Below are 24,347 nucleotides of genomic sequence, written 5' to 3'. Positions count from 1 at the left end.
TATTAAATACTGTAAATGCCATAAAGTTAATTAGAAGAGGAACAAACTCTACAAAGATAAATGTGTTTTCAATATGATCTGTAGGGAGGGGTACAGTGGATGGAGAGGAAATTTATTTCTGGCAGGGCTCTAGCCATGGAACTGTGGCTGAACTTTTTACCCTAATTACCTCCTGCTAATGCCTGCAGCGGTCTGGAATCAAAGTGGCGCTTCAGGCCCTGGAAATTCTCTGATGTGGCAAACGTTTGTTGTGTGAGGAGGGTTTCTTAAGAAAAAGCAGAATATTGTGACAGAATTAAAAAATTTTTTTTCTCAGTTACCACCCACCTCACTTGTTGCCTACAAAAATAGAGTAATTGTTTGCATCTGTGTCTTCCTTTCCCCTAAGAAATAACTGTCATAAATCAATGTGACAGAGAGCCAGTGAGCTGAGGCTTGCTAGAGGTGGGTTTTTATTTTTAATTTTTTTTTTTCTTTTTCAAAGTCTCTACTTTAAGATTTAGGTTCAAAAAATATAAAGAAGCTTTGTGTTTGCATGTTTGTGCGCGCACGCCTGTGCTTTTTAAGAAGTGTTCTGCCCTTTTTAAAAGGCGAATTTGGGCCTTAAAGTGTGCTTTACCAGATGAATTCTGATGACACAAATTTTAGTGTCAGGCTGAAAAGAGTTCACTTGCTTAATCATAGAAGCAGACCCCATTGTTAGTCCTTTGGAGACTGAGAAGGAGCTGAGGGGAAGCTTTCAGGGCCTCTCCGGAGTTCCAGAGCATTCTTTAATCTTGCAGAGGATTTCTGGCCTCCTGCATCCATGTGTGGAATAAATGGATTGGTTTCTTTGTTTTTCATCCTCTGCTGAGAGTCTTTATGTGCCACACGTATAGGCCTCTAATCTTAGGTTTTTTGAGGCATGAAGATTGCATATCGTCTACCCTGGTGCTGGGGTTCTCTGTGGAGTTGGATCCAGTTCCAGCCCTCACCAGTCTTTTTGAAGAACTTTTTAGGTAATTTGTAAGGAAGACCGAAGGCATTGTGGCTTCTTAATGCCAGTAAAATCATCATTTCAGGTAAAACATTACTTTGGCAAACTCTTTTATTTAGCCAGCCCAGAAGGATAGCTATAATTTTTATAGTTAATATGCTGTGATTTTTTTTTTGATACTAGGAAGTCAAATGAATTTTATTTCTTATAACAGAACATTCAAGGCTGGGCTGAGATCCACTTCCTTCTGTGATTAGGTGCAATAATTGCTCCAGTGCAACAGTGCTACTTTGCCTTTGTGTACTCAAACATTTGTTTAGCACCTGATCATGCATCTGCATCACTGAATTTGTGAATGAGGGCTGTTTCTTTGAACTGCCAAGTTCAAATCAGTTTACAAATTACTGTTTTGTTCTGTACCTATGCTAATAAAAACTTCAGTTCCAAGACAGTGTTATGTGTTCACTTCTAACGAATTAGTTCAGATTTAAATTGCTCATGTTAAAGGAAATATGCAAGTACTGATGTGACTTGATGTGCCTGGATGGTTTTGTTGGGGCGAGGCTCCCCTTCTCTGAGGAGTAGGGGAGCTGGGATAGGGGAAACAGGGAGGGTGGTTTGACCTGGAGGAAAGGAGGAGGGGCTACAACCAGCATGTGAAATGAAAATAAATAAAAATGAAAATAAGGGGGAGGAGGAAGGGGCTTATGGTCGGGATACAAAATGAATAAAGCGTAATTAATAAAAAATTTTAAAAAAATGAAAATAAGGTGAATTAGCAGCTCAGGTTTCCCTTTGTTACTTTGTCTTCCCTTGTTTTGCTCAATTCCACCTGTGTTTGCGAGAGATAATGATTCAAATTTTTTATGCCTGTTTGATAAGAAAAGTAACAATACTCTCAAAAACATTACAACTGCTTTTGGTTACTTCTACATTTATTTCTAAATTTAAAAAAATTAGTTATAAAATGTTTCTTTTGACACAAAGTTACTACATAGCCCTGGCTAACCTGGATCTTATTATTTAGACCAGGCTGGCTCCCAGAGACCTGCCAGCCTCAGCCTCAGCGCTGGGATTAGGGGTCTGTAGCACTATGCCAGAATAATTTCACCTTCATAGAGAACTGGAAGATATGAAGAGTTCCTGTTTGTCCTTCAACTGCGTCCCCTAGTTTCAACATTATGTAACTGGGACTTCAACAGCCAACTGCTAACATTTGTTTATCCAGTACTATTTAGTAAGCAATACAGTTTATGTTCCAGAAACATTTAAAAGTATTATTCTGGGATTGTGGCATAGATGCTAAGAGTAGCCTCAGCACTGAGAAAGATTAGGCAGGAGAATTCAGGGATTCAAGCTCAATATGAGACTGGGAAAAAGAAGAGTGAGTTAGCCACCCAGCCTGGTGTATTGTGGCATAGACAGTGAGAGGTTTGGAATCATGTCCAAACAGAAACAAGGCATCAGTGTGAGAGGCACAACCAGGTCCTCCTAACCCATTATTTGTGTAAACAATTAAAATTTATTTTACTTTTTTATTTGTATGGGTATTTTGCCTGTATGTATGTCTGTGCACCGTTTGTATGCCCAGTGTCTGGTGGAGGCCAGAAGAAGGTGTTGGATCCGCTGGCCTGTTGGATCTGGAGTACAGATGCCCACGAGCTGCTGTGTGGGTGCTGGGTATAGAAACTGGGTCCTCTGCAAGTAGCATATGCTAATTTCATTTATATATAAATGTCCTGCACACTAATAGATTCTGGATTTTGTAGTAACAGTGGAGTAAGACCAGTAAGTAGATCATTCCATAGTAGGGCATTTCTGTGGTCGCTAAGCTTGCTCTGCAGAAGTTGGTGTCATTAATTGCTTTTGTTAGTTGAGTCAGACATGAATATTCTCATTTCTGCCTTATCATGTATTTCATTTAACTATGGAAATATAAGATTAATTATGAGCAAAATTATTTCTGATTTTTATTTATAATATTAGAGAAGCAGTTATAAATTATTGCTTTTAGGGAATATGAACAAAACTCTGTGTATATATGTATGAGATTTTTTTTCTTTCACAATGACCAATTTTTCTGATTATATTCTTTTACTTTTCACTTTTTTTTTTAAAATAATACCACAACTCCAAATGAGTATACTAGTATCCGAGCTAGGTATAGTGGTACACACGTATGAAGGAAGCTATGCAGGGAGCTCCTCAAAGTCCCTATACTGTGAGGCAGTCATGTCTCTTGCATGTTAGTCAAGGGCTTTCTAGTGGCTTACGTACTTGGCTCTATAATGTATTTCTTAGTTAAGACTCGTGAAGGTGGGTTCTCACATTCCACCTGTAGATTCTGGGGATCAAACCTAGGCAGTCAGGCTATATAGCAAATACCTTCACAGACTGAGACATCTTACTAGCCCTTACAGGGTCCCAGTAGGGAGCCATGGTTTTTCTACTTCCAGCCTCCCAAGTGTTGGGATTCTATGTCCAGATTGTTTTATTTTACTTTTTCGTGTGTTTGAATATTTTTCCTGCATGTATGTCTGTGACCATATGCATGTCTTATGCCTCACTGAGAAGGCCTGAAGAGAGGATATCAGATCTATGGAACTGGAGTTACAGATGATTGTATGCCTCCTGGTGGGTGCTGGGAACTGAACTCTAGTCCTCTGAAAGAGCAGCCCATGCGTGCTCTTAAAAGCTGAGGCATATCCAGTTTTTTTTTTCTTTTTCCTGTATCTGCTGGTTTTCCACATTTTGTTGTCTATCAGAATTAATGAATAAAATGAAAAATGGAATAGAACTTTTATGTTTTTATACCTTTTTAAACTTTATTTTATTAATTACAGTTTATTTATTTTGTATCCCCGCTGTAGCCCACTCCCCCCTCCATATCCTACCCTCGTTTCCTCTTCTCCTATGCCCCTCGACCAGTCAAATATAGGGGAGGTTCTCCTCCCCTTCCATCTGACCATAGTCTATCAGGTATCATCAGGACTTGGCTTCTTTGTCTTCCTCTGTGGCCTGGCAAGGCTGCTCTCCCCTCAGGTGGAGGCGATCCAAGAGCCAGCCCATGAGTTCATGTCAGAGATGGTCCCTGTTCCTGTTATTGGGGAACTGTTTTGGATACTGAGCTGCATTGGGCTTCTTCTGTGTAGGGTTTCTAAGTTATCTCCATGCATACTCTTTTTTGGAGTATCAGTCTCAGAAAAGGCCCCTGTGCCCCAGATATTTTGGTTCTGTTGCTTTCCTTGTGGAGCTCCTGATCCCTCCAGGTCTTTCTATCTCCCCCTTCTTTCATAAAATTCCCTGCACTCTGCCCACAGTTTGGCTATGCATCTCAGCATATGTTTTGATACCCTGCTGGGTGAAGTCTTTCAGAGGCTGTCTGTGATAGGCCCCTGTCCTGTTCCTTTTGTAGCTTTTTTTTTTATAACCGTGATATTTGATACAGAGTATTATAAATCCTAGTCCTCTATGATGAAGAATGAATCAGATATTTAAAGAGAATCTTTCTTCTATAACATTTTACCACTTGTAGGATGATGGATTAAATGAGATAATACATGTAAATGCTTTACAGTGATAAGTGGGGCCAGTCATGAGCACAGTTTTCATGATTAACTCAAAGGGGTATAGAATATCAGAACAATATGAGCCAAGTTAGGATTGCCAACGGTTGGATTTGATACATCAGGATTTCAGAAATGGAAGTCTGTGGAGTAGCTATCTTGGCTTCATTTGTCCATCATTTCTTTCTAAGGTTGACTTCAGACTAGATCATTAAACAGTGTGTTGTCTTTGGGGTTGTTTTGAGAGGTCATCTTGTTAAGTAGCTCAGGATGGCCTTTCCTTAGGACTGCCCAGCCCTAGCTTAACTGCTGCGATTTCAGGCAGGTACCACAACGCCCAGCAACAGACAATTTCAAATATCAGAAAAAGTGAATTGAAGGTTGTGCTGGCTATTTTTTTTTTTCAACCTGACGTAAACTTGGATCATCTGGGAAGAGGAAATGTGAACTGAGAAAATGACTCCATCAGACTGGTTCGTATGTAGGCAAGTCTGTGGGGGCGTTTTCTTGATTAATGATTGATGTGGTAGGCTCTATCTCCCCAGCCTCCACTGACGTCTTTTTACCCAGGGTAATTCTGTAATTCACACCAGGGCACCCTGCTGCTGGGGTAGTGTACACTCTGTGAGTTAGAATCAGAGTGTAGCGGTGTGGCATGGCCAGAAATGTGTCAGACAGAGTAGCTTAATTCTTCTTCAACTACTTAACATCAATCCTTTTAACTCACATAAAATATTCTTCATTCTTTCAGTGAGCAGTACTGTGTCCAACAAAGAATACTGAACCTCTGCCCTCTGCAAGCCTGCAATTTAGTGTAAGGCCTATAAATCTGAGAAACATACAGTTGCTACTAACTGGATTTGTTTAATCTTTTGGCTTACATTCTGTCTCTAAGAATGTTTTAATAACTTCTGCGTATGATAAAAACATGTCCACTTTGGCATTTGGGGGAACAGCTTGACTTCTCATTGCTCCTCAGAATGTTGGGATTTTCATCATTCGGCATCCTCAGCACTGTTTACAAGTGTCTCCCTTGTCTGCCGAGCTGTGACTTACGTAATGCATGGACCTATGGATTTGGTATTACAATAGCACCATTATAATTACTACTATTTGTGCCTTCCTGATATATAAGTATTTTACTTGTGCTTCGTTGGTCTGAAATTAGTTGAAAGGTTTTTTTTTTTTCTAATGTGTTATATTTTTTATTGATTTATTAATTTTATTACATGTACACCTCATACAGATAATTGAAGTACAGTTTTATACTCTTAATTCTTTTTATTATTCATTCATATATGTATGTATGTGTGTGCATTTGAGTGTAGTACTTCAGGAGGCCTGATGAGAGTGTTAACCCCCCTGCAGTTGGAGTTACAGGTGCTTGTGAGCTATCGTGTGCTTGCTGGTAACTGAATTTAGGTCCTTTGGAAGTGGAACAAGCTCTTTTAACCAATGAGCCTCTAATTTTATACTTTTAAGATAATTATATATTTGATGGTAACTTGTGCTGTGGAATCTTCCATCTATGGTACCAAGCTGATTCCAGAAAACTATCAGTATCCAGGTTTGGTGGCACAGGCCTTTAATCTGAGCACTGGGAGGCAGAGGCTGCCTGCATAACAAAGAATGGATATCTTCATTTCAGCCTCACTTCTAATCCCCTCCCGCCTCCCCTTTGTATGTGGAGATGATGTTGCTCACTCCTTGACCTCCTTGTGCCTGCATCCTTGTTAGCATGTTTTCCAGTCATGAGGCCTTACTCAGAATAAAGAGTTAGTAAGTAGGTTAAGTAAGTGTTAGCTTATAATATGTCTAGGTTTCCATTTTCTTTTTTTAAAGTACTAGTTAATAAAGACTGAGACCAACAGGCTTTTGTTCTTTAAGCTCTGAATAAGAATACAATACTAAAATGCTATCAAAATTTTCCTGTTACATTTAAAGGATTAGATTTAGTAACACATGTTGAAGATTGTGCAGCTTTTTCCTATTTAAAATAAGTGTTTCCATGTTTCCTACAATTCTTGGTAGATTTTAAATGTCTTTGCTAGTTTGTATTTTTTTAAACATTGCACATTCTTGGAAAATGTCACTTTCTCAGATACTTTGTTGCACTTTTCTTAACTTTGTTTCAATCTGTTAAATATCATGAATGGAAATAATAATGGTCTTTGTAAAGGAAATGTTATTAATGTTTAGAAGTTTGAAATCATAAAACCCATATTTCACTTGACATTAACACGAGAGTCGTTGTGTTCCTTTTTTTCTAAAGCTGTGTTTAAAACACATTCCAGGTTACAACATGACTAACTCTTCATGATACCTGAATGCAAAATAAAGTCACGGTGTTCCAATTAAAAAGTAAACTCGATAAATTTTAATGATTTTATTGAGTTTAGTAATTAAATTTAATATCCAATGAATTGACATTCCTATTTCCCATCATGCTGTATTTACTTTTATGTCTGTCTGTTGTATGTGCACATGCGTTGGTGCACATGTAGGGGCATATGTGCCTTAGAACACAAGTTGGGGCAGAAGACAGAAGACAGCTTTTGGGGTTGCTTTTCCCCTTCTATCATTTGGGTCCCAGGATTGACATGAGTGTCTCTGGCTTGGTGGAAAATGTCTTTGCTTACTGAACTGTCTGGCCTGTTTCCTCTCAGGCATTAAATGTCTGTTATATTTGTCTACTGCCCCCTCTTTGGGTGGCATTTAAAATTTGATGATACAGTTTTAGTTACCATGGATCGCCTCATGTATTACAATAAGAAATGCTGAGGTCCTCAGAACTATACATAATGTTTGCAGAGTCATAGTGATCTCTTGTGTTGTGGATTCTTGAAGCTTAGTTTATGACCTAGAGAATCGATTTTCAAGCCTTAGGAAGAAAATTATTACACAAGAATGCTTAAGTATGTAGTGTGCTTAACTAAAACTTTATTTAATTCCTGGCTTTTGATCTTTTCCCGTTTTGGCTTCTTTGACTTAGTTCTCACCACAGTCTTTTTAAACTGGAACACTTAGTACTTAATGGTTTGTATCACTTACTTAAATATTATTTCATATACATTTGATAAAATCATTGAACTGATTAACTTCAAGACATTAATAATAGATTACTGGGAAGACTTTCAAAAAGTTCACTGTGTGTTATAAGTTTGATCAGTGGTAGAGCTCTAGTCTCCAGTTCTAATTCCAGGCACCCCAGGATAAATAACAAATAAGGTGAAAGTGCTTAGCAGCGTACTTCTTTCTTTTGGAAATTGTTCTTCATTGTCACAGTAAATGTGAGCACTGGGAAAGTAGTTAATGCTTCTTAAAACAACATGAAGGATATGAGTCTGCTGAGGTACATTTGAGAATAAATTTTGTTTCTAAATTAATGTTTATAGTTTTTGAGTTATTAAGTAATAGCATGGGGTAAAATTAAATTCTAACCTTAGTTGTCTACTGAGATTGAGTCTCCTCATCAAATATGGTCATGTGAACAAGCATCCCTCTATCCTTGTGAAGTGGCTTAGTAACAAGGATCTAAATGTTGCTGAATATCACTGAAGGCCTCTGTCCTCCCTAGAGATGGAAATGAACCTAAAGAATTGGGAACATTGCATGGTTACCTAGTGTTGGCTAGCATATTACTGCAGATTTAACGTCTCATTACTCTGTATGAGGAGCTCATGGTGGCTTATGGGTTCTTAAGAGCTTCGTATGCTGAGGTCAGCATGTCCAAGGCACATGTGGTGAGGAACTTGTAATTAGGTTATTATGGAGGACTTGGTTGTCCTGTGATCTAGAGGCCAAGTGTAGAGGCTAGGAATGGTGTCTACGTTGCCTTCATATGGAACTTTCCCACGTACTTTTTTTTCCCAAGACAGGGTATCTCTGTGTAACCTTGGCTGTCCCGGACTCTCTTTGTAGACCAGGCTGACCTTGAACTCACAGAGATCCACCTGTCTCAGCCTCCCAGAATGCTGATATTACATGCATGTGCCACCACACCCAGCTCCCATATATATTGTTAGGCATCCCCAAAATGAGTTTCTGGTGAGAGCCTTTTGGGGTATGAGAACTTGTGTTAGGAAGGTGGGGTCATGCCGATGCAGATGTGTTTTCGTCTGTGTGTAGTTCATGTTCACTTCATGAAGATTCTCCCAGGTGTACACCAGTGCCTGTTGGGTTTTCCATTCAGGCATGGATGCTAGGAACTGAACTCAAATCTTCTAAAGAATAGGACATGCTCTTAATCATTGAATATTTTGAGTGTGATATAATTCAACAGTTGATGACCAAGATGTTTCTATAATTGGTATTCTTAATTACAGCCACTGTTATGGCACCCATATTATTTTTATTCAGGAGTACTTTTCTTTCTCCCCCAAACATTTATTAACAGCCTACTGCATTCTAGATACATTTCTGAAGTACACAAAACAAATGATCACTGGTTTAACTGTTACTGCTGTTGGTTTAAACATATGTATTTAGTTTGATGTCATAGCAAAGCAAGACACCTAGCACCTCTAGGGCCATGGAATTTTGACCAGATTTACAGTACCAAGCATTAATTAATTAATCCCAGCTTTCAAATCCAATCAGAAAGTGGTTGGTTACTATCTTAATAGTCATATCACCATTGTGCCAGTGGGCATATCTTTTCTGGTGGGTTTTTTTTTTCCCTCAGCAGGCCATAGTCTGACATAATGAAAGCTAGCCAGCAAGAGGGAAGTTTCCTGGTTGTTTGAAATTGATTTTTTTATGTCCAGCAGACAAAGTATGTGTATCATTGGCAATAGATTGACTTATCGCCTATTTATGATGGGTAACTGAGTAATGGTTTTCCTTTCTGACCAGTAAAGTTTAGTGAGGTTTCTGTGACTGCTCCTGTGATATTCATTATCATGTCTTCTGGAAGCAACAGTGTCCACTCATGATAGGGTTCACTTCTGGATTTCTCTTCTTCTTTTATCCCTCTGGCCCATCTTTTCTTAAATCTGTAACTAGTGTTTTACCCTGCCCCCTTTCATTCCACCTGTACTTGTTTACTTATATTTATATAGGTTTTTAAAAGACAGATTTCACAAGGTAGCTCTTGTCCTTACTCAAACTCATAGAGGTCTGTGTGCCTGTCTCCTGAGTGCTCCTGTGTCCCACCCTCAGATTTAGGTTTTAATTGGGTTGTGAGTCTAGGTTTCCATATGGGCTTTCATGAATTCTGCCTTTTATTTCCTCCATCTGTGCCTGTCTTTTCTGTCCCTTTTTGACTGGCATGCTGAGCGCTAGTATAGTAATACCATTCTTACTCTCTAGCTTTTGCCTCACATGTCTTAGAGCTCTGTTGTTTGGTCCAGGTACATTTAGTCGTCTGTGTCTTCTCTGGGATTGAGCCACTTGCCGTTACGTCTCGGGCCCAGTCCCTGCTGTTTTCATTACTGCTGTGAATTACTTATTTTTGTATTACTTTGTCAGGCATGCATGCTGCCTGTTTTCTCTTGCTAAAATTGAAGTGAATTCATAAAATACAACACAATCCTGCCAAACTGTAGTTCATTGGAAATGTTGCAGAAACAGTTACCTGTTATCTGATTTGCCCATTTTCCTCACACTGAAGGAAACACCCATTCAGCAGTCACTCTCCATTTCTTGATTCCTGCAGCCAGGCACCCACCAGTCTGTTTTTGTCTCTGTGGATTTTCCTGTTCAGGATGTCTGAGACAAATAGATTTCTATATGATGAGACCATTTGAGTCTCTGCTTCTTTCAGTTAGCATAACGTTTTTTGAGGCTCATCCACATGGCAGATCATGTAAGTACTCTTTTCCCATGCTTATCCCATATGTGTTACTGGCATATGTGTGCTCTCACTTTGGTTATTATGAATAATAGTGTTGTGGACATTGATACATTGGCTTTTGCACAGACATATGTTTTCACTTCGATGGGGTGTATATGCCTAGGCATACAGTCATCAGATTCTGGATGATAGATACAGTTTTACTTCTGAGGATCTGCCAACCTGTTTTCCACAGGCAGCACCTCCCTCCCACCTTTGCACTTCTGTTAGAATCCGAGTCCTCTGGCTGGGCGTGCATCTGCCTAGGCATACAGTCATCAGATTCTGGATGATAGATACAGTTTTACTTCTGAGGATCTGCCAACCTGTTTTCCACAGGCAGCACCTCCCTCCCACCTTTGCACTTCTGTTAGAATCCGAGTCCTCTGGCTGGGCGTGCATCGTGCAGGGGCGGGATCTGTGGTGGCATCTGTGGATGTCAGTGATGGGAGCACGTGGATGGTGGCAGCTGACCTCCAGGGAGCCGAGACCTCAGGCCAGACGATAGTGACTGTGTTCCTCACAGTTCTCAAATAGTACCACAGGCTTGTGGGGATTGCTCAGTAGGTAAAGTGCTTGCTATGTAAACACGAAGAGCTGAGTTTGGAGCCAAAGCACCCATTTAAAAGGTGGGTGAAGAGCTGGGGTGGGGGGAGGAGCAGAGGCAGGCCTAGCTGTGGTGCTCACTGCTACACAGGTTAGGCAAATAGGTGAGTAGTCGGCTCACTGAAAGACCTGTCACCCAGAAATAATGGGAGGATGATTGAAGTAGACATCTAACATTGACCTTTGGTTTCCCCACACAAGTGTATACACTTACACACACACCCACACACACACTGATGGTACATATACATGAGCATGTGTCTATTGCCACAAGATAGGAACTGGGCACTCTGAACAGAATCACATGGAGGCCTTTTCTGATTCAAACCACGTCACCACCAGCTTTGGCCAGCCTTCCGCTTCTCTTCCGCCTTCCTTTGTTAGGACTTTTAAAATTATGTCCAGTCAGTCGGGCTTGGTGGCACAGGCCTTTAATCCCAGCATTCAGGAGGCAGAGGCAGTCTACAGAGTGAGTCCAGGACAGCCAAGGTTACACAGAGAACCCTTTATCAAAAGCAAAACAAAACATTTCCAATCTAGTGAGAGTGACATTGTGCCTGTTTTGTTGTTTTGAGACAGGATGTTTGGCTAGTTATTAAATTTATTTATAAATTTTTTTCATTACTTACTTTTGTTGGTGTACTTCTAAGGCGAGATCTCCCTTAAGCCCAAGCTGATGTGGTGCTCACTCTGTTGCCCAGGCTGAGGCTGAGTTCCAGGTCATCCCAAGTGCTGGGAATACAGATGTCCCTCCATGTTGTACAATCCTTTTTGAGGAGATCACCTTTTATAACAAATGCTCTGAGAGTAACAGCGTCTTTGAGCATTTCTGTTGCTGTGCTGAAAACAGCACAATTGACAACATGAGACTTTTTTAAAATTCATTCCCAAGATCTCAGATTAATAAATATCACAAATATCCAACTCAAAAATCCCATGGTTTTTACCAATTCAAACAAACTTGTAAGTTTGGTCTTTGTAAAAAATCCAAAGTCTCTTTTAAAATCCAAAATCTGTTTTAAAAATCCAAAGTTTCTCAGTGGGATCCTTTAAAATAAATATAATTTATTAAGAGGCAGGAACCTGGGCACAGCCACAATATGAACAAGGCAAAACCAAACTCCAGCTCTGGAAATCACTCAGTGTCCATTATAGGAAAGTTACCATCTTCTGGGCTCCTTCAAAGGGCTTCAGTAACTTCTGGCTCTGCTGTCTGCCACACACACAGCTTGTCTTCTAGGCTCAGATAGGTTCCACTCTGTTGCTGTTCTTGGTGGTCATTCATGGTACCGGCATCTCCAAAATGCTGGGTTCTCTTACTGTGACAGCACTGTACTCTAACCAATTACCATTTCTGGGTTTTCTTTAGGAACTCCTAACCCTCCCACAGGGTGCTAAGCCTCAGCTGCTCTCCCCTCAACGTGTGCTAACTCTGAGGATGCTGATTTCTCCTTCCACCCTCCCTCTCTCTCCTCTTCTCTTTCTCCACACCCCTCTCTCTCTCTCTCTCTCTCTGTGTGTGTGTGTGTGTGTGTGTGTGTGTGTGTGAGCATATATGTAATAGAACCCTGGTTTTCCTGGACTGACTTGGTAGAGCAGGCTGGCCTTGAATTCACGGAGGTCTACCTGCCTCTGCCTCCCCAGTGCTGGGATTAAAGGCAAGCGCTACTAGCTCCACCTGATCTGCTTTAATTGTCCCAGTAATCCTAATACTGCAACCTAATGTTGTGACCCCCAACCATAAAATTATTTGGCTTATTTTTCCATACCGTGGTTCCTCATCGAAAAGTCAGGACAGGAACTCAAACAGTACAGGAACTTGGAGGCAGGAGCTGATGCAGAGGACATGGAGGGTGCTGCTTACTGGCTTGCTCCTCATGGCCTGCTCAGCTTGCTTTCTTATAGAACACTGGACCACTAGCCGAAGGATGAATTCCACCTCCCCTCCCCCATTAATCACTAATTAAGAAAATGCCTACAGCCCAATCTTTGGAGTGTTTTTCTCAATTTTTATTCCCCAAATTGACATAAAATTAGTCAGAACATTGAAGTCATATTGGAAATGCCTAATTACTATGGAGGACATGAAAGAAGGTCTATAGGAAAGAGCTGATAGGTTTTGTAATTAGTTCTGGATTTAAGAATTTAGGCCTAGGTTTATTATATGGAATTACTCAGACTTTACAAAATTTAGGTAAGTGCAGTTATTTTTGCTTGACTAGGGTAATTTTAACTATAGATTCATTTGGACGATAATGGTGCTGGTTTCTTATTGATGCTTACCTTCTGTATTAATTATATTTCAATGTTTCCTCATCACAGATCTATGTCATTCTGTGGTTTACAATCACTTTTAAAGAAAGCTTTTTCATTAGAAGGGGGGAAAAGCCTTGATCTTTAAATAGATATAATCAACCCTTCTCACTGAAATGATTATATAAATTCCATTCCTTTGGCTATTGTAATATATGTATGTTAGGACTTTCCTCATAAAATATTAATAACTTCCTTTATGGATGTGAGTCAGATGTACAACAACTAACAGATTGTTTAGATAAGAGTTTTCAACACATTTGCTATATAACTTAATATAAAACACCTCACTTATATTAGGAGTAGGTCAATTGATCCAAATTACATCCACCTCTGTATTTTCACAATAGTTACAAACTACATTCATTGTTATTTGGGTAACATGTGTGTTAAAAAGATAGTTAAAAGCAACTGCTCTGGTCTGATTTAGAGGATTTTATATACCCATTTGCTAATTCAGATGAATCCTATGTTTTTCATATAGCCTTCACTCACAGTGAACCTAGCTACATTCTTGGGCTTCTAAACCTCTTTAGGAAATTTCTGTGTGTTACAGAATCAGTGTCATCTTGATGTGAGGGTTATAGCTGTCTTTCAGTGATAAACACGTGTCCCCAGGCATGCCAGCCAACCGGAGCGTTGTAGAACCCAGACGACTGTGTAACTCTATTATGGCATTATGTTCTGTGATGCACCTGTGGAGGGCACAAGGAGAGCTTGTCTCGTAGCATGGCAAGTTGTGAGACACTTAGACCCAGAGGCTTATGGGAAGCTTTGTCTTCAGCTGCCTTTCAAAAGAGAGAACACTGAACAAAAGCACATGTCAGGCAAGCACACAGTCACATCTTGGACAGGAAGATGTGGGTGCCTCTTGAGCATGAATTAATGTGCGCTCTACTGCTTTTTACTGTTGGTTAAATGTTTCCCCAATATGTACATTGTTTATAGTGCTGTCCTGTTAGTTCAGTCAGCATTGAAGTGCTTTTTCCACCTATATGGGGATTTTGGAAAAGAATCCCTTGCATGGGGCAGCAAAGGGTTTGGAATTAGTATCTAGTGCTGTCACTGTCAGGAGCACCTCACTGGAAATGAAGTGGAGGTGGAGGTCAGAGACAGCTTGGCAGCTTTTTCTCTCCTTCCACTGTCTGCATCCTGGGCATGGATCTCAGGCAGGTTGGGGTGGGGAAGAGGGAGGGTGGGATTGGGAGGAGGGAGGGAGGTACAGGGGGGATACAAAGTGAATAAACTGCAATTAATAAAAATAATTAAAAAAATAAAATACCTGCTCATAAACTCTGGGGGAAAAAACAGGTTTAGCTTTTTATTGGACATGTTAACAAAAGAGGTTAGTCAAAAAGACAAAAGCCCATGCTAAAATGTATTTTCTGAAATGTATTTTCACAGTGCTTCCTACTTCAGAAATGCGGCAGACGCTGGAGACAGCATATAGCTCACTATTAGATTCTTAGACCTGGGCATTTTCCCAGTTAATTTGAAAGTACAGTAAAGACTATTGAAATTTAATGGTGTTATAGTTTTAATAAAAATTAACTCGCCAGAAAAGTGTATTATCTCCTTAACTATTTGTGTATATTAAAGGGAACATGACCTGTTTCTTTAATTTTTGACATGGCTTCCTTAGAACCCCTCGACCTCACGATCCTTCTTCCTCTCTGAGGTCACAAGTGTGAACTGCCACACCTCCCTTCTGCTATGCAGAGGGTTGAATTTAACTGTTCCTCATTATGAATTCTCAAAGACTGATGTGTATATTATTTTAAAATATTACTTTTTAATTTTCCTTTATGAAAGCTCTGGTGATAAATTTATGTATACGTTGTGTCTAGTAACCTTGCTAAATCCATGTCACTCACAGCAGTTGTCTCCAATGTCCAGGTACACTATATGTGTCTTTCTCTTCATACTGCTGAGCTTTATACACACACAAATCAGGTTTTCAGTTTTCTTTTCTTTGAACTGTGCTTTCAGTTATGCATGGAACTGACCTGCTGTGCTGAACTGAAGTTAGGTAATGAGCCTGTTCTCCCAAATTTTAGCATCACAGCCTTTAGCATTGTACATTTATATGTGCTGTCTACTAATTTTATTTATTCATTTTAAAGTCATTCATTTTAATCTTTAATAAGAACAAGGAAACATTTCATAACATGAATTTGTTAACAATCTGTTTACAAAATCATAATGTTCTTCTTTATAGCATTAATTCTACATCCTTCCCTGGCCTGGAACTTGCTCTGTAGACCATGCTGGCTCAGAACTCATAGAGATCCACCTGCCTCTGTCTCCTTAGTTCTGGGATTAAAGGCTAGTGTCACTCTCCTGGGTCTGCCTGGCTGTATTAAGTTTACTTTTTGTGGTCAACTTTGAGTGAATTTCTTCATATTATGTACTAAGAAAACGTTTGCGTTGTTGCCTGTTCTTTGTTTTTAGTACGACACCACCATACTGCTGTGTGGATCTGTATTCACTTCGTACTGGGGAAATGGTCAAGTCCATCCAGTTTAAAACACCCATTTACGATCTTCACTGCAATAAGCGGTAAGCATTTTTCATATATTGATTTTCAAACTGTAATGTGCCTCCTTGACATGCAAGACACCAGTCTTGTGATTTCAAGTCATTGAAAAAAAGTGTTTGAAACTGTTAAGTTTTCATACTGAATACTTTCCAGCCTCCTGAGCTAACTATGAGTATGATTCAGTGTAGTGAAAAATGAGTGGAATTTACACAACAAAATGGAGGAGCATTATAGGAGAGTCAAGGATTGGAATGTTTGTCTCCTCATTTTCACTGCTGAGGTCAAACCTGGCTTGTTGCATACGCTAGGCAAGTACTCAGCTGCTAAACTTCATTCTTAGCCCTGAAGCATTAGTTGGAGAATGATGTTTGAGGACTGGGATTCTCCCATCCCCTGATTTTACATCATTTTGTTACCCCCAGGTTACCCAGACTGGCCTTGATCTGTTATCCTCTTGGCTCAGCCTCCTCAGTGGTGGGATTTTAGGCATGTACCACTGTACTTGGCCTAATGTTTTTGTATTTTTTTTTATTCCTTTGCATTGTACAACAGAAGTTAAAACAAAGATTAGGTCAATCTTTTTTCTTTAAAATTGTGAGAAAATAGTCAAATGTCGATTAAGCTGTGTGAATTCTAGTGATGATCTATTAAACACAGGCTGTTAAAGGAAGAAGGATCTTAGGAATTTAGGCTGTGCAGCATTTTGCTTTCACATGAGAGAAGGCTGACCTGGTAAGATGATCACTACCTTCATCAGAGTCTGAGGTACCAAGAGCAAACACTGAGGCTGGCTAGTAGCTCTGTGAGCAAAAGCTCCTGCCTGCTCTGTAAGCATCAGGAGCCTTGGAAGAACTAGAAGTGTCTGTCAGCCCAGTACCCTTAGGGCAAGGTTCAGGGCAGGACCGGAAGAACGCCTGGCCCCCTAGCTCCTGTAAATGGTAGCTCTAGTGAGTCCAAACACGGGGCAGTACATCTGAGGTTGTCCTCTGACCTCCATATGTTAGGACATGCACATGCCAACTAATAGTTGCACAAATGAATATGAGTGAATATATTATTATATACAAAAAAAAACAAACAAACTAATTTTAAAGGGGAAAGGCTCGAGACATAAGAAAGTATCCTTTTGTGTGTGGTGGCCCTACATTGAGTTCTCAGGACTGTAAAGTAGTGTAAACAAAAGGGCAAAGTATTTGTGGACTTGATACCAGTGGGTGTACTCAAATTCAAGGACTAAACCCTGTGAAATGTGAGAAGCAGAAGAAACACTCAAGGAACCAGCACCAGCAAATATGCTCACCCCTACCTGATATGAACTGTGTGGAACGGTTTGCATCCAGTATATAATATAGTTTACCCTGGAAACTTTCTATGCTTTCCCAAATAGGCTTATTAAAAAGCAACATTAGCACATTCTAAATAGAAGACTTTCAGATTACACTTTTAGCATATTATAAATCCATGAATATGACACAAAGCAGCAAGAGAACTCTGCCTTTTTTGTTGTTGTTGTTGTTGTTTAAAATTGTTTGCTGAGCTTACATTAGGAAATCAAGCGAGATATAGTTGCTGTTTAAAAATACCAAAGTGTGTGTATAGGCACGCTTAAGGGCTTCATAAAAATGCTTCTAATTACCCCAAGTTGTACATGATCACCTTCAGAAAGCACACAGATCTGTAAAAGCAGCACAAAAATCACACAGCTGTATTTTGAAATGATTCAGGACAATTGCTTCGACAGCACCTGGCGAATTTTTTATTAGCTACAAATGTTCAAGAGCCTTTCTAAGAGGTGACCAGCAGGTATATAGCAGGCAGGAATGGACATGGTCTGAGACTTGATTGGCATGGGTAGATTTGAGTAACCCGAGTTTACCCACAGAGGATTCACAGAGTGTAGGCAATGGCATGAAGGAATCCTCAGAGGCCGTGGATATGTGCACAACCTGAGTCTATGCAAACTCCTTTTATTAGCATAGCAGAGGGTTTTCTGGGACATTGGCAAGTGTACAGAGGGTGGGTGAGGGCGAAGTCCCACTGGAACAGGATGGCAGCACTGACTTAGGGGATCCTGCTACTTCCCCGAGGGCACTGTGTCCAAAGTCCTTGGTTTCCTGGCCAGTTCCACCAAGGGCTCTTGACCTCTTGAGGGTAGCTCAGGCTACAAGCTTCCCGTAGGGAGTTCTGAGAATGTCCTGTCATCTCTACCTGATTTTGATGAAAGATCCCAGTCTGGTGCATCCCAGTCTGGTGCATGGGAGAAGATGTGAAGATACTGTTTTTCTAGGAAGGTATTGGATAATTTAAATAAAGTTTATTTAAATTTGAAAAATAAATTTCAGTAATTGGATAATTTAAATAAAGCAACTGTTGTGACTTTAAAACAGTCTTGATGCTTTTATATATTTTCCTTGATTGTAACGCTAATCACATGGATCAGGTGACTAGAATAGTGAGAGAGTAGTAGCAGTTCACAGAGCAGGTCTGTTGTTTGCTGCTGCCTTACTTGGGTTAAGGTTATGTAATGACAGAGGCTGTCAAGATCTGATGCTGGGGGCGTGGCAGACAAAGCCACAGCTGTAGCTTCAGACAGACAGGGTAGGAGATGCAGCAAGCATCAGTGGGAAGCTGGGGAAGAACCACTCTTCTACCTTAAAATGTCCCACATTGTGAAAGGGAGCAGAGACCAGGCATGTCCGTTCTGTTTGTGGATATAAGGAATCCCAAACCACCTACAGTTCAAGGGTTACCCTCGGTGTTGAAAGCTGCTCACAGTGGAACATGCCAAACACATCTAAATGGGTGTGCCATGTTAAGCCTCAGCAGAGGAGCAAGCTTTTAATATGTGCAGTAGAAATTACGCATGGACGAGGTGACATATCCATGTAATTCCAGAACCCCTAAGTAGCCTGCTTGAGGCTAGTCTGTGACACAGTCTCATAAAACCAAAAGAGGGCAAGAAGAAATAATGCAGCCTGAAAAAGTTACTGGAGCCAGTGGACACATGAATGTATATTAGAAAATTTAACAGGAAGCCAGACATATCTGTACGTTTCATGAAGAGCACAAATTTATGTATACAGAGCCCAAGAAAAGGTCAAAACTCAGGTCAGCGAGGAAAACTGATTGAGGGCATGCACTGACAGAGCACGTTCTAGAGCAGCTGGCTGCGCGCTGGAGCCGTGTGCCGCCCTGCACCCCGCTGGCTGCCTAGTCTCACATGTTAGTTATTCTTTCCCTTTAAAGATGTTTTTTTCACTTGCTTTCCCAAAGCTTGAACTCATGCAAGATTTCCAGGCTTTAGCCACCATGGTTGGCTTCCCGTCTCTGAATGAACTGCTTTCCTCTTTGTACCTGCACTTGTGCATGTATGTGTGACAGATTCCTTGTCTTTCATAAAACTTTCATCATCATTATCACCATCATCCCTCTTATGATTCATTTTTAATGCTTGGGATCAAACCTGTGGCCCCAGAGATGCTAGGCATTAGTGTCCTGGCCAGACCTTAATTTCCCCAGTTTGGCCCTGAGCTCAGTGTGTATCATTGAACACCCCGTTCTCTTGTGTCTATCTTCTGAGCACTAGGGATTATAAGTCTGCACCATGGGCCTAGCTGACATCCATTTCTTATCATCCTGTTCAAATATCTTTTTCCAGGTATCACCTCAAATTCTGAAAATAGGAGCTCTCATTTGTCCTCTGTTGAACATTGTTCCCTGTTCTAGGCAGCATTAGTTCTTGTGGGTCAGGTGTTTTTTGTGGTTTTTTTGAGGCAGGGTTTCTCTGTGTAGTCCTGGCTGTCCAGGGACCAGGCTGGCCTCAAACTCACAGAGCTCCACCTGCCTCTTCCTCCCAAGTGCTGGGATTAAAAGGATGTGCACACCCTATTCCTCCCCCTCACCTAGAGTTTCCTCCTTGCCACCTGGGTACTGTCTTTTGTAGATGTAAAACTTTTCTGCCCCCAGATTTAGTTTATGATTACTTGCTTTTCTCAGTTTGCAGGAAGAAAAATGATTTTCACTGATTTGTGATCACCAAGACTCATGTAGAAAACCAGTCATTTGTGGCAGTATAGCCACAGTCCTTCTCCCTCTGACTTTGGTGAGGGTGGAGGGCTTACGCTTCACATTGTTAATTCAGTGGTTTTTAAACTTGAAGTCAGTAGTGTTGACATATGTACATATTAGAAAGTACAATGAAAAAGATTTCACCATATGCTAGCCTCTATCAGAATCTATCAAATGTTAGGAAACATGTGGGATCCATGTCACACGGTGCAGCGCGTGGAGCCTGAGGCTTGGGGCCACAGCTCAAAGCCAGCCTAGGCTACAGGTAGAGGAAGCACTCCTTTCCCATCTTGGGTTTGAGGGTGCATAAAAATAAAGCTTCCTACTAGGGTGTGAAGTTCATGATTTTAGTGTTAATATTTAGTCATGATTTGATAAGAATTGACTGTTTTGGTGCAATATTTTCTAATATTTGATGGGAGAAAAAAGACAAGTAGATCTATGTAACAGCCAGTTCTGGGACCAGATACCCAGGCTGTTTAGGATTCAAATTCTTTCTGGTTGGTACTTTGAAAAAAACAAACAAACAAACAAACCAAAAAACAAAAAAAACAAAACAAAATTATTAGAGGCAGAGGCAGGTGGATCTCTGTGAGTTTGAGGGTAGCCTGATTTACGAAGGCTCCCCAGAGAAGCCCTGTCTTGAAAGACCTCCTTCTCCAAAAAATTCATGCTGTGTTAGTGGATATGGGTGTTGATACCCTGCTTTTGTTGGCACTTGCCATTAGGCTGTTTTATTTGTTGAGGTGCTGTTTGTAGCATCTGCATTTAGTCCTTGGGATGACTGTAGCGTGTCTAGTGAAGGACAAGGTGGGAATTCTTGCTTCTTTTCTGTCATCATTCTATACATTTTTATTTTTAATTATAGATTCCGTTTATTGTAGTTGGTGGAATGCCAGACACAAGTTGTTTGTTTCATTTCTGTTTTTAGACAGGGCCTTATTGTGTAGAGGCTGTATTTCTTTTTTTTTTTTTTTAAATTTATTTATTTATTATGTACACAATGTTCTGCCTGCGTGTACACCTGCATGACAGAAGAGGGCGCCAGATCTCACTATGGATGGTTGTGAACCACCATGTGGTTGCTGGGAATTGAACTCAGGACCTTTGGAAGAGCAGTCAGTGCTCTTAACCTCTGAGCCATCTCTCCAGCCCCGAGGCTGTATTTCAAACTCCACCGATACCCTCCCAACTGTTGGGATTACAGGCCCCACTTTCCCACCTTCTGTTTTTCATATGTGTATGGTATGTGTGTGTTTTCAGGTGTCCTTGAAAATATGTACTAAAGGGAGTAGAGGCCAGGAATCATCAGGAATCATCCCCTGACGTTTTTGTACTTTATTAATTGAGGCAGGGTTAACCTAGCACTCTCAGCTCTGGCTAGTTTCAGTAGCCTCCTTTCTCTGGGCTTATCTCCTTTCTTATGAAGCTGGAATTACAGAAAGGCTTCAATTGCTGTGTGAGTTTTGGGATCCTAGTCCAGGTCCTTATGCTTCTGCAGTGAGTGTTGTAAGTGCCGAGCTTAAAACCTCCTACCCTGCCTCCTGCCCCCCCCCTTTGTATTTTAGTGTTATTTGCTTATTTTGAGTTATGGGTCTCATGTAATTGTATGGTTATGTTTTCTTTACATATGGCTATTTAATGCACGGTCTTAGTGGCATTTACCATAGTGACTAGGGATGCTCTTTGTATTAGCTATCTTTCTTGAACTATTTGTGTTCTACATAGTTTCACTTAAAGTTTTAAGGTATGTGGAATTATTTGTGTTTATATATGTTGATTTACATATAATTTAACTACAAAGTTAGGTTATATGTAAATCACTTTATAGTTTCACAATCTCTTGATTTTAAAAAGTTATGAAAGGCCATGAATTGGTGGGAAAGATCTGCTTTTTTAAAATTTAATTTTATTTATATATTTATTTATTACAGTTTATTCACTTTTTATCCCTGCTGCAGTCCCCCCCCATCTCCTCACAGCCCCACCCACCCTCCTTTTTCTCCCCTATGCCCCTTCCCTAGTCCCCAGATAGGGGAGAACCGCCTCCCCTTCTATTTGACTCTAGCTTCTCAGGTTTCATCAAGGCTGGCTGCATCATCTTCCTCTGTGGCCTGGCAAGGTTGCACCTTCCAGGGGTTGGTGATCAAAGAGTCAGCCACTGAGTTCATGTCAGAGGCAGCCCCTGTACCCCTTACTAGGGAACCCACTTGGAAACTGAGCAGCCAATATGCTTTCTTTGAACAGGTGCTCTAGGTCTTCTTCATGCATGGTCCTTAGTTGGAGTATCGGTCCCACATGGCCCATATATTTTGGCTCAGTTGTTCTCCTTGTGGAGTTCCTGTCTCCTCCAGGTCTTGCTATTTTCCTCTTCTTCCATAAGGATTTCAGCATTCTGCCAAAGGTTTGGCTATGAGTCTCAGTATCTGCTTTGATACCCTGTTGGGTAGAGGTTCCTGTCTTGTTCCTTGTCTTCTCCTATTTCTGATGTCTATCCTATTTGTCCTTCTGAATGAAGATTAAGCATCCTCCTTAGGGTTCTCCTTGTCATTTAGTTTCCTTAGGACTATAGATGTTAGCATGTTTATCCTATATTATATGGCTAATATCAACTTATAAGTGAGTACATATCATGTGTTTCTATCTGCTTCAGGATAATCTTTTCTAGATCCCACCATTTGCCTGCAAATTTTATAAATTCTGTTTTTAATTAGCATAGAAGTTTTAAAAGAAATACAGAGAAGGAAAGAGAGCACCCAAGTCCTGTAGCTCCCCACCCCTACAGGATTCAGAACTGTTTCTGGTAGTCATGTATGTGGTCTGTCTGTCTGTGTTTGTGTGTATGTCGTTGCTCATTTTCTTCAGATAGGATCTTACTATATGTAGTTTGTGATGGTCTCAAACTATTGACCATCCTGCCTCAGCCTTCCGAGTTCCTGGGTGGATTATAGGCTCACTATAACCGGGGAAGAGTCTATTGACTCTCAGCAATGGGCCAGAGTTTCTTTTCATGTGCTCCATTATTTGGTTTTTTAAATGATAGATATTTTTTGTAGGGCTATAAAATGGGTATTGATCTTTCCTCTGTAAGAGTGCTAGGAGTGTGAGGAATTGATGAGGGTTTGAGATGGTTTGCGGTTTGTGGATTCTTTGCTCACAGGACACAAATGAAGTTTTGTATTAAGTCCTTTAAGGCGCTACTTTCTCTGCCGCTCATAGAGCTTTCAACAGATTATTAACTTAGAAACAATAAAATGTCTAGCAAATGGTACAGACTTTGAACAGACAGAGCTGAATAATAATATCAAAAGCATAACAAATAATAGTATTTAGAAAATTTACCTGTTAAGATTTAAAAAGTAGTTAATGTGGATTATCTAGTAACAAGGATGAGTTTTTTTTTGAAATAATTATTAACTGTGGGATTTTGTATTCTACAAGAAACAGTAAACTGTAATTTAATATTTCGAATGCATATTAGGAATATCACATTAGAACTTTAAAAATATAGCTTAATTATACATTCCTTATTTTCCAAATTATCGCCCTCATTATTTGTAAATTTTGTTCTCTGAATTTACTGTTTTTCTGGATTGCTACTAAATTTTAATATATTGATTCTTTTAGAAATGGCTTACTTCTGCTGAGTCACGAGTGTCTCAGATTTTATTGGTGTACTGAGAAATTCTGTAATCTTTTAAAGCGATAGGGTACATAAAGTCATTTTATATTTAATTTCTGACTTAAAAATATCAGTGAACACTTACTTGTAGTAAGTAGCCAACTGGTTAACATTATTTATTCTCGGTGTTGGCTGTTTAATTTGAGAACACGAAAATGAAACTGTTTATAGATCTCTTTTTAGCTATACAATTTCTGTCACTTTCTTTATTTATATTAAAGATTTCATTGTTTTTCTGCCCTATGTATTAGAAATGTTTTATTTTAAAAGTATGATTTAATTATGATTCAATTTATAGAATTCATATTCACTTATATTTCCATTCTGGTTTTTTTCCCCTCTAATTTTAGGATCCTCGTCGTAGTCTTGCAGGAGAAAATCGCTGCCTTTGATAGCTGTACTTTCACAAAAAAATTTTTTGTCACAAGTATGTACCAAATCATTTTACTTCCTGTTGTGTGCATTTGTGTTTCTGTTGCTGACTTGATGCTGTCAGCAGTGGGTTTTGGCCACAGTCTCCTGTGATTCTCATGGGAGCCCTTTCTCAGTAGCTTCTAATTTTAGGATGGAATTTTATCATGCCAAAGCTCTTTCCTTGTATTTCTGTATATAGTGTAAGGTTTTCCTTACACATTCAAACTGAGTGGTTCCTGGAGCCATTTTATGGAGCTGTTGTGAAATCACAATGTGTAATGTGTACTTAAAGCAGTGATGGGGTTTTCTAGGATGAAGGGTTTTAACTTGGTAGGAGTATTTTACCCTCT

The 24,347-nt window shown here is 40.0% G+C and overlaps 1 protein-coding gene across 8 annotated transcripts in view; it reads left to right on the top strand.

Moving 5' to 3' along the window:
- The window catches only part of Bcas3 (BCAS3 microtubule associated cell migration factor), a 471,233-nt gene that overhangs the window by 70,715 nt on the left and 376,171 nt on the right, over window positions 1-24,347 (top strand). For all 8 annotated transcript variants that reach the window (XM_060387076.1, XM_060387078.1, XM_060387080.1 and 5 more), the window contains exons 8-9: window positions 15,746-15,853; window positions 23,934-24,010. In XM_060387076.1, coding sequence (XP_060243059.1) covers window positions 15,746-15,853; window positions 23,934-24,010 — 185 coding nt within the window. The remainder of the gene's footprint in view (window positions 1-15,745; window positions 15,854-23,933; window positions 24,011-24,347) is intronic.

The sequence above is a fragment of the Meriones unguiculatus genome, chromosome 7, assembly GCF_030254825.1.
Source record: "Meriones unguiculatus strain TT.TT164.6M chromosome 7, Bangor_MerUng_6.1, whole genome shotgun sequence".
NCBI lineage: Eukaryota > Metazoa > Chordata > Mammalia > Rodentia > Muridae > Meriones > Meriones unguiculatus.
Note: the sequence above shows the minus strand (reverse complement) of the source record. Positions and strands in the feature narration are given on the sequence as shown.